We start from the raw sequence: 15,786 nt of genomic DNA, 5'->3' as shown, positions 1-15,786 counted from the left end.
CTTCAGTGAAGATGCAAAACTCTGGCCATAAACAACAGAAGATTTGAAATACAATTCCAATGAATGGCATGTAAATCGTTATTAGCAGTGCCAGAGTAGTGAGAAAGCTCTCACTCATACTTCTGATCAGTTTTTGCAGCCTTTATGCACACAAGGAGATTTACTTTATAAGAATCAAAACAGATCTCCAATGCTGTGAATTAGAGAATTGTATTCATGCTGGTGTGATTCCTGCAGGTGGAGTGAGTGTCCAATTAACAGTAAGTATTTCCAGTGCGGAGTGAGAAAATTTGCCCACGGATTGTGCAACAAAGAATCCACACTGGAATGAAATCAGAGCGTTAGGTTATGATATTTTGGAGAATTTAAGCCTTATAAATAAGGATGGAAATGACAAACAGGGAGTCTAGGAGATAGTATCAAAACTGTGGGTTTATGGCTGGTTTTTGTAGGAAACATAACCATTAGAGAGAAGGATGGTTTGGTACTGAGTTTACTTAATGCTGACTTCATATTGCTGCAATATTGACTTTGGTAAATCTTAGAATATATCAATACAGTACAGATCAGACCCAGCTGTTGTGTTATCATTTGTGGTGGTACATTTATGAGAAAGTGGTGCCCCAATAATGTTATTCATTCACAGGATGAGTGAAGATTAATGGAGAGTTTACAAAGTTCAAAATTTTATATATAATATGAAAAGATAATATAACACAGATTGTGCAAGTATCAATGTATTGAGTATCAATGTATCAAATATCAAGTATCTCCATATCTAAGGAAGAAAGAAATAATGTCATGGCAGTTATTACAGAGACAGTTTTCATGGCATATTATAACTTTTTTCTTCACAAATATATATCCTGTGCTATTCTTTGTTGTAACATCCTGGAAGATTCAATAAGAACAAAGACATTTTTTCAAAAAAGGATTACTTTATGGGTTTGGTAACATACTGAACACATTTGGGGTTTTTTGAAAGCCCTTTCTTAAGGTACTGCAAAATGTAAAAGCAATCTGTTCCTTACTACCATATACGTGCATTGTTATCAGTTGGGTAGGTTAATTTCCAATCCCATGAAAAGAATGACGGTTTTTTATTTGTTTGACGGTTTTTATTTGCTCCAGAACAATGTAGATTATCTTCACGTTATTTTTTCTCTTGCTACCCCAGCTCTACTGAGACTCAAGCAGTTTTATTTATTCTATTTAATTCACTTTAAGAGCAAAATAATATTTTAAATTACTTAGAATTGGATATTTCTGTGCTGGTATGTGGAGAAAGTCAGGTATGCAGCTGGAATAGTAGAGATAATCTGATAATCTCCCCAGTGGAGTCAAGTTTTTCCCTGTTTAGATGCTTTCCTCTGTTTATTCCCAACTGTAAGGTATAAAGGACCTGTGGACACATTCAGTGAAGCACAAAGAGGGGAAGCAGTTGTTCCCTGGGATGTCAAAGCCACCTGCAGCAACTATTCCAGTTCCATTTGCATTACACAAATGAGCCAAGCCTGTATTTTAGAGACCAATACTAGATGACAGTCCCCAGGGCTTGTGCTTGTGTATATTTTCCCAGCTTTACCTAGGGTCTCCCTGTTGTCCAAAGGGACATCAGAGAGGGGCTGCTGACAGCAAGGAGTCTGGTTTCCCTGTGTGCAGGGCAGCCTACATGGGCTGTGCCCCATTCTGAGACACACCACACCCAGTGGGGAGTAAAGGCACAGTGCACCCAAGCCTGAAAAATTGGTAGCATCCCCAAATCCTCTCAGTGCATCTCTGAGAGCGGAAAGCAAGTGAAGAAGAAACCAACCAAAAAATGAACCCACCTACTCAGCCTGGACTTGGGTGTTGGTGAAGGTCTTTTTTTCCCTAATGGTAAATAACTATTTTGTTGTTATTGCAGTTGTTGAGAATTGATGAATGTCAATTAAACATTTGATGGGAAGGATTTATCAGGGACCAGAAATTATTTCTGGTCAAATCCAGAAAGGCAGTCCTTTTCTGTCACACTGACTTGCCTGCATCTCAGTGACAGACTCATGGGTCACTCATGCTTAAGTGAAGTCCTTAAGCTGTTGCTTATCCCAGTCCTAGCTCTAATACTACTCCTTAACCTATTGTTAATTTCCCTCTTTGTTTTTATTTCATAGAAAAAAAAGTCAGGTCTCTGTTTTAGTCTGATGGCAGAATGAAAACACATTTCAAAACTTTGAAATATATCAGGAATTAATTCTTATATTCCAGGGGCTTTGGACACTGGCCAGGGCACCAAGGATCACTGTCTACTTCATGCTAAGAGGCAGTAAAATATAGAATCCAGGTAGTTCATGTTGGTCCTACAAGTTTTCAAGATGTTCATGGTACATTATAGAACAAAACAATAGTAATATTGCTAAACCAGATGTAATTGCAAATTCCAACCTTCTTCCTTCCAACAATCACAGTTTAGCTTGAATCTATTGTCCTTTGCCATTAAAACTGTTAAATTTATTTTAGAGTAAGTGTGAGATAGATGCACACAAAACTCTGGTAATACTGTTCATAGATCATAATTAATTTTTAATTGCACAATTTACAGACAACACTTTAAAGACATCACTTAGCTGAAAAGCACCACTTGCAATCTTTTTTTTTTTTTTTTTTTTTTTTTAAGAGGCAAGAAACAAAATAGAGAAAGGAAAAATTCAGAAACAACAAGACCAACTCAGACTGATTCATCCTGGATGATCACTATCTATTTCCCTTTCTTTTCCTGGGAATTCATCTGAACACTAACTCTCAGAGTAACTGACTGATGTAGTGAAACCCGATAACATTTCGCAGCAGCCCTCCTCCTCTGTTTTGCTAGTGAAAAAGCCAGGCAGCTACAAGTGACTGTGGGCTTGTTAAATTTTTTTTAAAGACACAAAGATGACTATCTTTAAAACGATTCTTTAATTTCAAATGGAGAAACAGGTTCAGTAGCAAGGAAACTCTATATGTTCTCACCACAGGGCAGGTCGGTCAGACTTCATAATTAGTATACTCTTTTGCTCTTAAGGATTTTCTTCAAGATGGCAAGGCCGAGACTGCTGGACTATGCTGAGGTTTTTGTTCAGACAGAGAAGGAAACTTCTTTCTTAAAGGACTAAAAACCAGTAAGATGGCAAGGCCCAGACTGCTGGACTATGCTGAGGTTTTTGTTCAGACAGAGAAAGAAACTTGCAGTGCGTTTCTGGGCTGGCCTAATCTAATCCTTGAATGGGAACTTCCTTCTGGAGGTTTAAGAAAGAAGAGTTTCTGCTGCCAGCTGTATGAGGGCTTAGGGCCCAATCTGACTACCCACTATATGGATAAAACCAATGAAAGAGCAAAATTTCACCTTTTTTTATTCATCTTTGGATGATTTGCAGGTGTTGCTGATCACTGAAAGGCCCTACGTAGCCTTCTTTTCTAGCCCTAAAAATAGTCCATGCATTATTTAATGGGATAAGTATTTAATCAGCTCATTAATATCATATTTAATTTCCCCTTTTATTTACAGGAGCGGCAGGAACCAGCGCGCACAGAGGCTGTCCCCGGCAGAGGTGGAGGCCATGAGGGATGTCCTGGCACACAACCTGTACCAAGTGCGACAGAGGGTGCGTGAGCCGCGCTGTTTGCCGACCGCAGCCCTTGTTTGCCTCCCCGGGCACCTGCGGCGAGCTGCGACCGGGGAGGGCAAGGAGGGAAGAATCCATCCTGGGCTTGGGCACTGATCGGGGCGGAATAATGGAAAGCTGGGTTGGCGCTGCGCCTTTTTTTTATTTTTTTTTGTTTTTATTTTTTTTTTTCCTTTTTTTTTTACCTGACGGCAGCTCGAAAAGCCAGGGAAAAATCTGTGTGTGAGCTGTAGAGGTCAGGCTTCCCTCGCCGCACGGCTGTCCGGGCCGAAACTCTGCTACAGGGGCGGGCGCGGCAAACACCGCGCAGCCCTGCGTGGGAGCGGCATTCACCCGCACCGCGGGAGGGAAAAAAAAAAAAAAAAAAAAATTCCACGCCCCCCGGGCTTCTACCGCGGGAAGGAAAAAAAAAAAAAAAAAGAAGGGAAAAAAATTTTCCACGTCCTCCGAGCTTCATTTTACACGTTTAGGTGTTTTTTTTTCCCCCCTAAAAGTGGTGTGATAATACCTCAGCGGGGATTTGTTTTGCAGAAATTTGTAGTGACCCTGATGCGACCCAGGGTATGGTATCTGCTTAATCCGGTCTCGGGCACTGAGTAGACAATTGAGAGCTCGCCCACAGCAACGAGTGGGAGAGAATACATTACAGTAACCTTGAAATTATGCCGATAAACAAGGCTAACTCATGTAACACACGTGTACTAGAAAAAGCTAGGGCGCCTGCTCATTTAAATGTGGCATTATTAATATGTTATTCATTCCTAACATTGTTTGATTTGCCGTGGCTAATTATCCTTATGATATTAATTTCTTATCTTACCAGCAACGATTTGCATATATAGTTATCTCTTAGCTTGCTGAAATGAACTCTCTCTCTCTTCAAAATCAATTACAGTAATGACTATTTGTGCTAGTCATTTCCTATGTAGTATTGAGAATAGTGTGCTTTTGGAAATGAAAGACTGGATTGAAAGTAATGCCACTTCTAATACTCCTTTTCAGCTCTGAAAAGCTCTTGCTCCCCAGACCAGCTTTACAAGGACCCTAGCGAATGAAACTGAGATCAGATTCTACTTTTTAAGGGGGATTATAAACTTCAGTGATTTTTTCTCTTTAAGGCAGATAATTATTTCTGTCATTTCACTAGATGTATATGATAAACTAAAAAGCTTGTCTTAAATGATGCTCAGTTTAAGGGTAATATTAATTTGTAGTTTGTCCAAGCATGGAAAGGAAACTCAGTTGTGCATCTCATTCTGGAGATTCATTCTTTGTTCCTGAGTGCATCTGAAGCTTGCTCCAGGCTCAGTAATATTAGCACCAAAGCTCAGAGCTAAGTTCTCTCTTTCTGGGGACCTGCCTTATATCTGTAGCTCCCAACTACACTTGATGAGATGAGAAAAGAGATGACAAAGACAGGACAAGCCTGATATCAGCCTTCTTAGGTAGGTATATTTTATATACCTGCACTTTGAGCAGGTAAGAGTCTATCAAAAATGGCATCAAAACACAGCTCTTGAGGTCTGAGACTTACAGCTGTGTTCATGCTTCTTCCCACCTTGCTCTGCAGCAGTGAGATCTGTGCATGGCTGCATTTTGCCATGCAATACCAAAGAGATCAGTGTTGGGTCGGTGACCAAGCTGAGGCAGATGTCCCCTTGGCCCTGTGATTGATCAGACTGATTAACATTGCAAATGCACTGAAAATGAGCTGGCTGCATTTTCTCTTTCAGGCACCAGCATACAACCGGCACAATCTTCCTACTGACACAAGTGAGAAACAAGCACAAGAAATCCTCATCCGTCGGGAGCACAGCCTGAGGCAGAGTTGCAGGAAGGGAAACAGCTTGCCTTGGGGTAGACCGGTACCTGTTATCCATCTACTATTTATGTAAAAGTGCCTCTGCTTCTCTGTAAATATGGAAAGACACTAGTTTTAATTTGCTCTTCACTGTAATTAAAATGGATATTTTCCTGGTGTGCTTATGCAGCACTTACGAAGAAAGAGCTTCACTTAGCATGTGACCAGCAAAATTTTCATGTCCCATCTTTATACATTGGTCAGAAATCAGCTACTCTGGCTGTATGTAGTAAAATAATGTAACTTGCATTGATTTTGCATATGCAAAGTATAGTGTAATCAAAAAAGGCCTGATGCAAAGCCTCTGGCACGTTGATGATTTGGGTTCTCAATCAGTAAGAAATTTGTCTGACCAAAGGAAGGCATTGAACAGCACAGATATTTATAGCTGAGATAATCATGGTTAAGGAAGAGAAATAAGTTCTTGTTGGATAGGTTAGTTGTATTCAAATTTTTCTCCTGAAATAAGAAAGGTGAATCTTAGAAGAACATGTTTCTCTCTGGTGACGGTGGAAAACCCTTTGGCTGTTATATCAGACAGACATTCTCACTGTAGCTGACATTGAGTTCTACCATCCAAACCAAGCATTGGTTATATTCATACCTATCAAAATGTGGCTGTAAATGTGCAGAATATTGCCATAACTCTTTACTGTTTCACTAAGTAAGTGCCAAGTGGAGGCAATCACAGGCACTGGACACTCTTCTGTCTCCCACACAGGTTAACACAACAGAAGTACGCTACCTCTCCTTGCCCCAGGGTCCACGCCAGCCCACTAGAACAAAAGCCAGGCATGTTACTTTTACAGGTAATGGAAGTGCTTTACTCTGTGTCCTACTCCAGCAGCAAAAGAAACTTGGCCAGTTGTTTGGTGGATTTAACAGTACCACATGCACATTCCCACGGAAGTGGGAAACGGCCTCTTTAAATGAACTACACCCTTCTCTCATTCTTTTGACAAAGAATGAGAACAAAATCTATGTTGTTAATATGATCAGTACTGCAGCAGTTTCTGTTTTGTTCCAGAACCTCCTGCTTTTCTCTTTTTCCCTCTTGAACAAATATTCCTGTGATCCCTGCAGTTCCACCTGGCCAAGCTCAAGAACACAAATTAGCCATTCCCCGCAGCCCCACAGACAGAGCCGTATGCAAAATTATTATGTAGCACATCCAGGTGAGACTGATGGAGATCCATGCCCCCAGTTCCTGCAGGTACCAAGACTTGGTATTTCCAACAGGCAGCCCCACATCCAAATTCAGTGCATGAGTACACACAGCCAGACACAGAGAGCAGCACAGACATGGCACAGGGCTCACACAAATGCAAACAACACCGATGGTCTCATCCTTGTCCCCTCTCTGGCTCATGAGACTAATAGACTGTTAGTGAAAAATTATAAATACACACATGCTATCTGAATCTTCAGTAGCTGGCCTGAGATGCATGCTCTGCTCAGTAGCTGGCCCTGGACCTTCCATCTGCACATTTGGTGGCACTTGGGCATGTAAGTCCCTGGGGACACAGCCCCCTAGCAGCTGCTGGTACACAAACCTACATACATGCACTCAGAGACTTGGTCTTACACTCTACCTCATGTATTGTAGGACCCTCCAGTTGCTGGCCTTGGGCAGCCAGTCTTCCCTGGAGCAACTTCCTGGATCCCCATGTCTCCTCTTGCCTCACACACACAGGGACACACACATGCAAACCTGTCTCTTTGGTATCCAGACTGGTTTGCATGTGTGCATTTCCATCCATTATGGCCTTACTTGTAACCAGCCACAGATCTCATGGTCTCTTCAGTCACTGCTCTGGACCTCCTGCTCCCTCCAGTAGTCAACCTACAGACCTTCTGCCCTCCTCAGTCTTTGTTCCAGACTCATGGTTGCTCCAATAAGCAGTTCCCAAGCCTCTCATCCTACTTAATGGCTCCTCATGCTTGATGATTTCCAGCAAGTTTGCACTGACAGATGCACCCCAGTCCCTCCAGCTGCTGGCACTCAGGCCTCCACACACACAAGCACACAGTATGGGGAGCTGCTGATAGAGGAACACAGTCAGAAGTGTAGTCAAATGAAAAAACAAGACAGACTGTGTTGATTGAGTGCAGGGCTTTACTGGACATATGTACTGACTGGCCCTTTTAATCTTCTTTTTCCTGTATTTTCCTGCACTTTTTTCTCTCTGGATTTCACAAGTCTCTTTCTTTCACTGTCTTTGGTTCCTGCCTTAAATGCTCTATTCAAAGTCTTGTATGGGCACCCACATATGATGACAGCAAAATGGAAACTCATAGGATCTACTCAGAGATAAATGTTACTCAAAGCGATTTTTTTTGGTCCTGTTTATTAGGACATCTTCACAGGAGATATGTGTCTTTCTAAAAGAATTAAAGTATTCCACACAGCAGTCTCAGACCTAAAAGCACTGCAGACACTTTCAAGGAACCAAATGTTGCTGTAGGAGATAGGTGTATCATTTTAGTGAGAAGAGAGCTAAATCCTGAAACAGTGAATGCAAGTACTTTTTTTTTCTATTAGATAGGCCTGAATTTAAGCTCTGTCTTGTAATCTATCAAAGTAAGTAACTTTTTGGTCCAGCCTCTGGCCCCACCTTAGGGCCATTGTGTAGCATTAACACCACTTTAAGTGTCTTCAGCAGGAAAAAGCCACCCTGAAGTCTTCTTATAAACTGTTGGGATGAGATGAATTGCACTTGGAAACTAAGAAGAGAAGTACTCAGTATGTAGAGAATTAGAGTAACAACATCATTCATGCACATCTGCATTTTCAGGGATAAATGCCATCTCTTCTGTCTGTGCCTGGAAGACCTAGGAAAAAAATCTTCCAGCAAGCTCGTTTTAGGTCTTATATATAGCATGTGCAGAAATTTTAGTAAAGGGTCTGAAATGACCACAAATAGATCCTTAAGTCACCTCTCAGCTCTTTCTGCCACTCATATAAATGAATTGTCCAAAGAGGTTGTTGTTGCCCAAACAAATTATGGATTCCCCATTCCTGAAGGTGTTCATGAGCAGGTAGATGCGGCTGAGAAACCTGATTTAGTGGAAGATTCCCTGTTCATGGAAGGGAGGCAGAAGTAAGGGATCTTAAAGGTTCATTCCAACACTAACCAGTCTATGATTTTATGAATTATTTCTTTGGAAGTATATTTCATTCATACTTTGTAGCAATGATGCTCCCAAAGAGCTAAGTAGAAGCCCTGGAAATCTGAGAAATCCTATCGTGCTTGGGGTGCATTAAGTCCATGTGGTAAAGCAGCAGTGCTTTACTGTGCCAATTGTGAAATAAACGTTAGCTTAAAATAATTTAATAGTTATGAATCTGTAATAATTTCTTAAATTTTGAAACTGTGACCTAGTCAATACATGTGTACTTTAATTGTAGCAGGATTTGGAATAATTTTACTGTTCATAGACCTTTGTGTTTATATCCCAGATCGTCCTAGCTTAGATTCTTAGGAGTTGTTTCTTACATTAACTACTTTCCCACTGTGTAGTTAGACTACAAGCAGCTTTAGCAAAGTGAAAAAGTATATTCTATAAACTCATCAGGATGAGAATGCCAGTTATTGGCCTCTTGCAGGCAAATTTTTACAATGTACTTGTGGCAAAACAAGCTGGTAGGAGCAGATCTGACACACCCAAAGTAATCAAAGCACCCCTGGTTTCAGATGAAACTGTTCTCTTCCCACTTGTTAGTCACAGGTCACTGACAAACTTGATTTTTGATTGACCAGAATTTTCTCCTTTATCACATTTTTGTTTTGTGCTGTGGGTTTAAAATGCTTTTAAACCATGGTACTAGGTACACTGGTGAAATTTTAGAATTTAAATTGCATAAAGGAACACTCTTGCGTTTCACTTTGCAGTGAAGGCATCGGGCAGGTCTGTGAGACACCAAAAGGTAGGTGAATGTGCTCATATTCTGGGGTTTCAGAGCTGAGATGAGGCAAATAAAATCTTTTAAGCATCAGCTCAGAGATGAAAATTAAAATCAGGGCTCTTTTTAGTTCTTGACTGCTTCCTTATTTTATAGTAATTATTTAAAATGCTTCCATTCCAGGGTATTGCATTGAATACCCTCTGTCTCTCCTTTCCAATACCATGTCATTTCTCTCCTCTCTTCTTTAAAAAATGAATTATTTGTCTCTTTATCTTTAGATCAGCATAGAAGTGGCTCTGATGCTGCGTTGCCGCTAACATTGAGGTCCCAGCCCCGCCTACGGCCACTGGAAGCAAAGCAGCGCCAGGAGTTGATTCCAATGGCACACTTGGACAGACGAGCTGGTCTATGCAATCTGTCAGGTCGAAGAGGAAATTCAATCAGGCGTCATCGTTTCACCAGAGCAGACAATCCAGCTCCAATGCCAAAGGCTCGGTTCACTGTCAGAGAAGTGGAGGAGTATGAGTCAGAAGAAGAGACAGAAACAATGGCACCAGCCAGGCCATTAGTTATATGAGGAGCAGAGATCATCAGTGTTTGCATCTCTAGGGGCCCTGCTGCACTGCTTCAAAACTAACAAAGCTTTTGTATAAACTAAACTATGATTTTCCTCTGGGGACCAGTGTACTTGCTCTTGTATCACTTTCAAGAGATGTATTAAGGTACTTAGTGGCTCTGAGAAGACTCAAATTCTTATGTTCTAATATCAAGCTTTCTTTCCAACAAAACACTGCAGAAAAGAGGAGAACATGATATTTGTAGGGGTTTGCATGTGGATTTAAACAGCAGTAGTTGGGTGCACGAAGTGCTATGGATGGAAGCTGAAAATGCCTTTGTTTCATACTGTGGTCTGCACCCAGAAATATATACAGGCATCCCTGACATGTGAATGCACAGATTGATTACCTCAACTAGCACAGAGCTTTTGATTTCAGATCAGAATCAACTGCATTCCAGGAAAGAGTTAAAAGCAGAAAGGCTTTTTAGGGCATATAAATGTCACTGAAGATGCTTAAGCAAGACCTTGAGTCAAAAGGAACAGTGAACATTTTAAGCACTTGGGAACCTCTTGGTAACTCAGGTTTTAGCTCTGCAAAAATGTGTAAAGTCATCTACAGTGATGATCTATGACTCCAGCTACTAAAATAAATTTCAGTATGTAGACTCCTATTGCTCACCTACAGTTGTTTTGGATGAATAAAGAAGGTATCCTTGTATGTACAAATCCAGAGGAGTTTTCAGGCAGGAATGCCATCAGGATTTTATTTGTAAGCATGGAATGGCAAGAACATACACAATATTTTTGTGATTCAGCAAGGGGAGGCTTCCTTGTAAACATCTAATGTCTCATTCCCCACTTCCACCTTGCGAGCCCAAATGCATGCACCATTCTTCACACTACAACTGGACCAGCAATGCAGATAGGAAGCAAGAAACTGGGATTAAAGGTAGAGTGAGTCTAATCCTGTAACCTGTTGTCTAGCAGGAAAGAGAGGCTCTGTGTTTGCCTCCCAGCTTTTTGTAGTGTCTTCCTATATCTTGTACAGAGAAGATTTTCTCTATAAGAAAGCAGAAATAACCAGAGGGATGTGCACTACATCACTTGAACTCCCAACCTTTCTATGGAGCTCCCTTCCAAGTGACCCTGTGTGCCCATGCTCCACTCTCAATGGTGGGTCTCCCTAGCAGAAGGAGAAGCAAGAAGTATGATCTTTAGTAAGTTTAGCTAAGTCCCAGACACCTAATTTCTCTGAAGAAGTTCCCTTCTGTAGAATGGAAGCAGCATTGCCACTGTCTTCTGTGTATTGGCACTGTAATTGAGCTGATTTTATCCAAAGGGATGAATCCAAAAGTCCATAAACCCAGTCTTACAGCTGCACTGAAGTCAAATCTATGGTTAAGAAATGCACCAAGTTCAGTCATGTTTTTGTCAAGTTTCCTCCTGTTTTCTCCACTCAGACCTTGTTCAGGGTCTGTAAATGCTACTCTAAGAGTCAGAGATAGCAGTGCTACTTGCATGTTTCTCTTTTTTATATTGCTGGTATTGCTTGTATGTCCTGGTCCATAAAAGAACTTATTTCTGTAAGTTATGATTTCACATTTCTTATAAATGTTTTCTGATTCAGGAAAGAATCTAAACCAACAAACATGAAAAGCACTGCCAGAGGAAGAAAGCCCTACAAGCTCTTTCCCCTTTCCCCCATTTTCTTGTGTTTGCAGCTTTTATGCTTAGCAGGTTATAATGAATCATCTGTACTGAAACTGTACAAAGCTTTATGAAACTTGAGTTCTGTTTGTATTTCCTTATTGTGCCAGAGAAATTATATGACTTCCTCTTATGAAAACAGTGGTACATTATTAAAACAGGGTAGGATTTTTCTTCTGTACCGATACTGAATTAGCAATGAAATACAGTTCTGTACCTGAAAATCAACAAATAAACCCAGCTCCACCAAAGGAGGAAGTGCTTCACAGAGTTTTTAAACAAAAGCTTTGCACCAGATCTCAGTCCTACAGCAAGTTATATTGACATATCATAAATCTAAATTAAAACATGATATTAAGGGAAAGAGTTATTATACAAACTCAGGTCTTAAATTGCATTGTGAGCCACATGGTTGCCACATGATATCTAATTGAGGGCAAAATTATTACCCATATGATGTGGTCTTAGGCCACAGAGGTGCATGGAGTGGGGTAAAAGAGGTGTGAAGCCTGCTTCTGCATTCCAGAGTTGTGGGGGATTAGGATCTCCAGAACTGGCTGGTGGGTGATAGGAACTGCTGGCAATCCCTGGGGACAGAGAGAAGGTGGAAATCTGAAAGAAAGATGAAGAAGGGGTAGTGTCTCATCTTCCAAGGGAGGGTTACAAGAGGCAGCTTTAATAGAGGAATTACTGTGAGCTGCAAATTCAGCATTTCATGTTTAAGAAGATTTAATCAGTGAATTGTCTGGGGGAACTGGACAGAGACAGACTCTGTGAGACAAGGATTAATGGGATGTCAGGAATGGCGTGGGAAGGGACCAGACATACATCATGAAAAAGAGGAGTGTGTGCATTTTGGCCAGTTTATGTTTGACAGATATGCTCAAAATTGACTCCTAAATTCTTTAAATATTGTAGAAGTTGTAGAGCATTGTATAATTGCCTATCAGAAATAGGGAGCAAAACATTCAGTTTCTAATTATGGGTTTATATTCGGACAAGATAAAAATAATAAAACACTAAGAGAATTAGTGCATAGATGGAGTAAAATCTCCCTCCTTTTCTTCATTCCTAATCTTCTTGTTGATGAAATCAGTGACCCAGAACTTCAGAGAGTGTAAAGCTGTAGAGCTGCTAGAAGTTAATAGAGTGCTCTCAGATTTTGCAGTCTAGCTCCTAAACTTGTAAAGTCTATTTTTAGTTTTCATTCCTAGCAATTAGTAAACAGTACTGGAAGAAAATTTCCTTCTGTGCCATTAGTTGCTGTTAATGGCTTTGCTGGCCACCAGCCAAGAAGCAATGCTGCAGATGCCTATATAAAATATGTTCTAAAATATAATGTTGCACATTTTTTTTCATAGTTATTTTTTGTGGACAAAACCGTTCTTTTGAAAGAAGCACACTACTTATATTTTAAATAGCAATAAATACAGCAATATCTTATTACAAGTAATTTAATCCATGTCTATAGGCTTTCAGGCCTCACCATAAAGAAAGCTGAAATGGTTTAGGGCATGCATTTAAATCCAGTGTGTGGGCATTCTTAAGCTCTTGAACCTGGGTCACATCCAGGACCCTTGTGCTGATAATTTACAAAGGTAAGTTAATTCAAGACCTCTTTATTTTTACGCTGGTAGAGTGCTATTTACTCAGGAATTTAAATTCCACACTGATTTAAGGTAAACTGGCACAGGAAATGCATGCCCAGAAAGTAAAGAATATTATTCAAAATACAGAGAGGAAATAAGGGCTCAGAAAATTAAGACTATTTCATTGGCAGGACAGGTGAGTTTCAGGAAGGAATAATAATTAATAAACTTTACCTTTCACAGTAGAGAAAACAAGAGATGTACCATGTGGTGGCTATTGCCCAGCTTGCAACTCAGCTCCATGCAGTCACTCATTCCCTCCCCTTTGGTGGGATGAGTGAGAGAAGTGGAGGAAAACCTTGTGGGTTGAGATAAAGGCAGTTTAGTAAGTAAAGCAAAAGTCGCACACATAAGCAAAACAAAACAGGAAATTCATTCACCACTTGCAATGGACAGGGGTTCAGACATCTCCAGGAAAACCAGGCTCCCATAAGCAAAACAGTGACTTGTGAAGGCAAACTCTGGCTGTCCTCCCCTTCCTTCCTATTTCCCCAACTTTATTGCTGAGCATGACACCACATGGTGTGGGATATCCCTTTGGTCACCTGGTCAGCTGTCTTGGCACCCCCAGCCTGTTCATTGATGGTAGGGTGAGGGGCAGAACAGGTCTGTGTTCTGTGTACACAGAACTCTGTGCAAGCACAGCTCAGCAATAGCAAAAACATCCTGTTATCAACACTGTTTCCTGTACAAATCCAAAATACAGGCCCATATGAACTACTATGAAGAAAATTAACTGTATCCCAGCCTACCTATCTCACTCCTGAACAGAAATTGTTAATCAATGAGAAAAATAAGACAAGAAAGACAATCATAATGAGAACATATTTTAGGAGCAAGAGCAACAATGTCCAAACAGAATATTGCAGAAAAAGGAAGGGATTTATTGAGGTCAGTGATATGTTGTGAGGAGCTGGCAGTACTTTCATATTTATCGCACAGTGATTAAGTGTTAGACCGTGTTGCTCTTGCTGCAGCTATTGCTTTTCAATTACTATCCCTGGTGAGTAAGAATGTGTAGTAAAAGAAGAATCTCTCCCTTAGAGAACTTAGCAAGAAGGATGCAGCAGCAAGAGAAGTGCCAGCAATCAGGACAAGATAGCAGCTTGTGCAGGGAGCATCCAGTTGTGATGGATATTATGTCCAAGTTAACAGGGTGCACTGGAAGGAGGCATTGCTCTGGTCTCTCTTCAAGGGACAGTGATGCCCACCCCTGAGCAGTCAGGGCTGCTGCTCTCTGTACAGCACCCATGGGGAAAACTGCTGCTCACAGGATAATGCCAGCAAACAGGATAGGGAAGGATGCTGTGAAAGACCCAAAAGAGTTTCTGAGTCACACCAGGGGAGGACACTGGCAAAGGATGCACAACCAGGGGCTGGGGAAGGCAACTCCCCTTGTAGCAGGGCTCAAAACCCCAGTGAATGGAGCAGGCATGTGTCTATTGCAGCCATAGGGAAGAAGCTGCAGCGGATGGAAAAGAGCAAATGTCCTGGCGGGAGTTCTAGGCGGACTGATTTAGTGCTGTGCGTGTGCCAAGGAGGTACACTGGCTTAAATGACAAGAGTTCAGATGTGCTCAGGCTAGCAAAGGGAAGCTATATGAGATCCAGGAAAGTAGGTCAGAGTTTAAGGTTGGAGAGGCTTATAGTGATCATGTTTAGTTTGAGAAGGATAAAATTCATATTTACGAGAGAGGTAGTCAAAGAAAGAGGACCAGTGATATCTGTAGGGGAAACCATCATACTGTTGTGGATGCAAAACACAACCTATAAGTAGATGAAAAGAATGAAGAAGAAAAAAACAAAGATGAAAAAAATTGTGAAATGTTCCTTATTTTCTTGCTGGTGTGTCAGTTTTGAGAACTAACATTCTCAAGGTTTTTTTTTCTGTGGCCCAAAATCTTAGATCCCAAAAAATCACATTTTATTGTCAGATATGAGTGGAAACTACTATTTAAAAGCCTGACAGTGACTGGAAAATAGCAACAAATATTTTCAAGCTTCCTTTTTTCCTATGCACTCTTTTAAAATTTTTCTATTTACATATGTACATAAAACACAAACACTGAGAGTGGAAAATCAGATTACCTTATCTTTATATTTTGTTTGCTTTTTAGGTAGGACAATTATAATGATTGTATTGCCAAACTCACTATACTTAAGAGCCTTAAAATTAGAGATGTTAGGTTCATGAGTAATGTTCAGAACCAGTTAAAATGACTGGAAGTCTATTGAGCTAAGTTGCCTAGTAATTTTATTTTGAGAATCTGTCTCAGTGTTAATCACAAGTGAAACTCTTTTCCTTCTTTGGTTTCACAGGTGTTAAATTTCAAAAGCTAATATTGATTCTTGTTTATTTCTAGTCCATCCATCCTTATAGAAAGATTTGACTACCTTTTAATCCTAAGAAAAGTGACATGGACTGAAGAAAACAATGAAAACTTATTTTCAGAGTTTTCT

General features: G+C 40.6%; 1 protein-coding gene across 2 annotated transcripts in view; it reads left to right on the top strand.

Annotated features, from left to right (window-relative positions):
* Positions 1–11,890, top strand: part of SLC9A4 (solute carrier family 9 member A4) — a 33,731-nt gene extending 21,841 nt beyond the window's left edge. For both annotated transcript variants that reach the window (XM_039714512.1, XM_039714513.1), the window contains exons 10-13: positions 3,527–3,623; positions 5,378–5,509; positions 6,227–6,314; positions 9,691–11,890. In XM_039714512.1, coding sequence (XP_039570446.1) covers positions 3,527–3,623; positions 5,378–5,509; positions 6,227–6,314; positions 9,691–9,989 — 616 coding nt within the window. In that variant the 3' untranslated portion in view covers positions 9,990–11,890. The remainder of the gene's footprint in view (positions 1–3,526; positions 3,624–5,377; positions 5,510–6,226; positions 6,315–9,690) is intronic.
* The last annotated feature ends 3,896 nt before the right edge of the window (positions 11,891–15,786 follow it).

The sequence above is a fragment of the Passer montanus genome, unplaced genomic scaffold, assembly GCF_014805655.1.
Source record: "Passer montanus isolate IOZ18808 unplaced genomic scaffold, ASM1480565v1 scaffold3, whole genome shotgun sequence".
In the NCBI taxonomy this organism is placed as follows: domain Eukaryota; kingdom Metazoa; phylum Chordata; class Aves; order Passeriformes; family Passeridae; genus Passer; species Passer montanus.
This window is presented reverse-complemented; position numbering and strand designations above follow the sequence as displayed.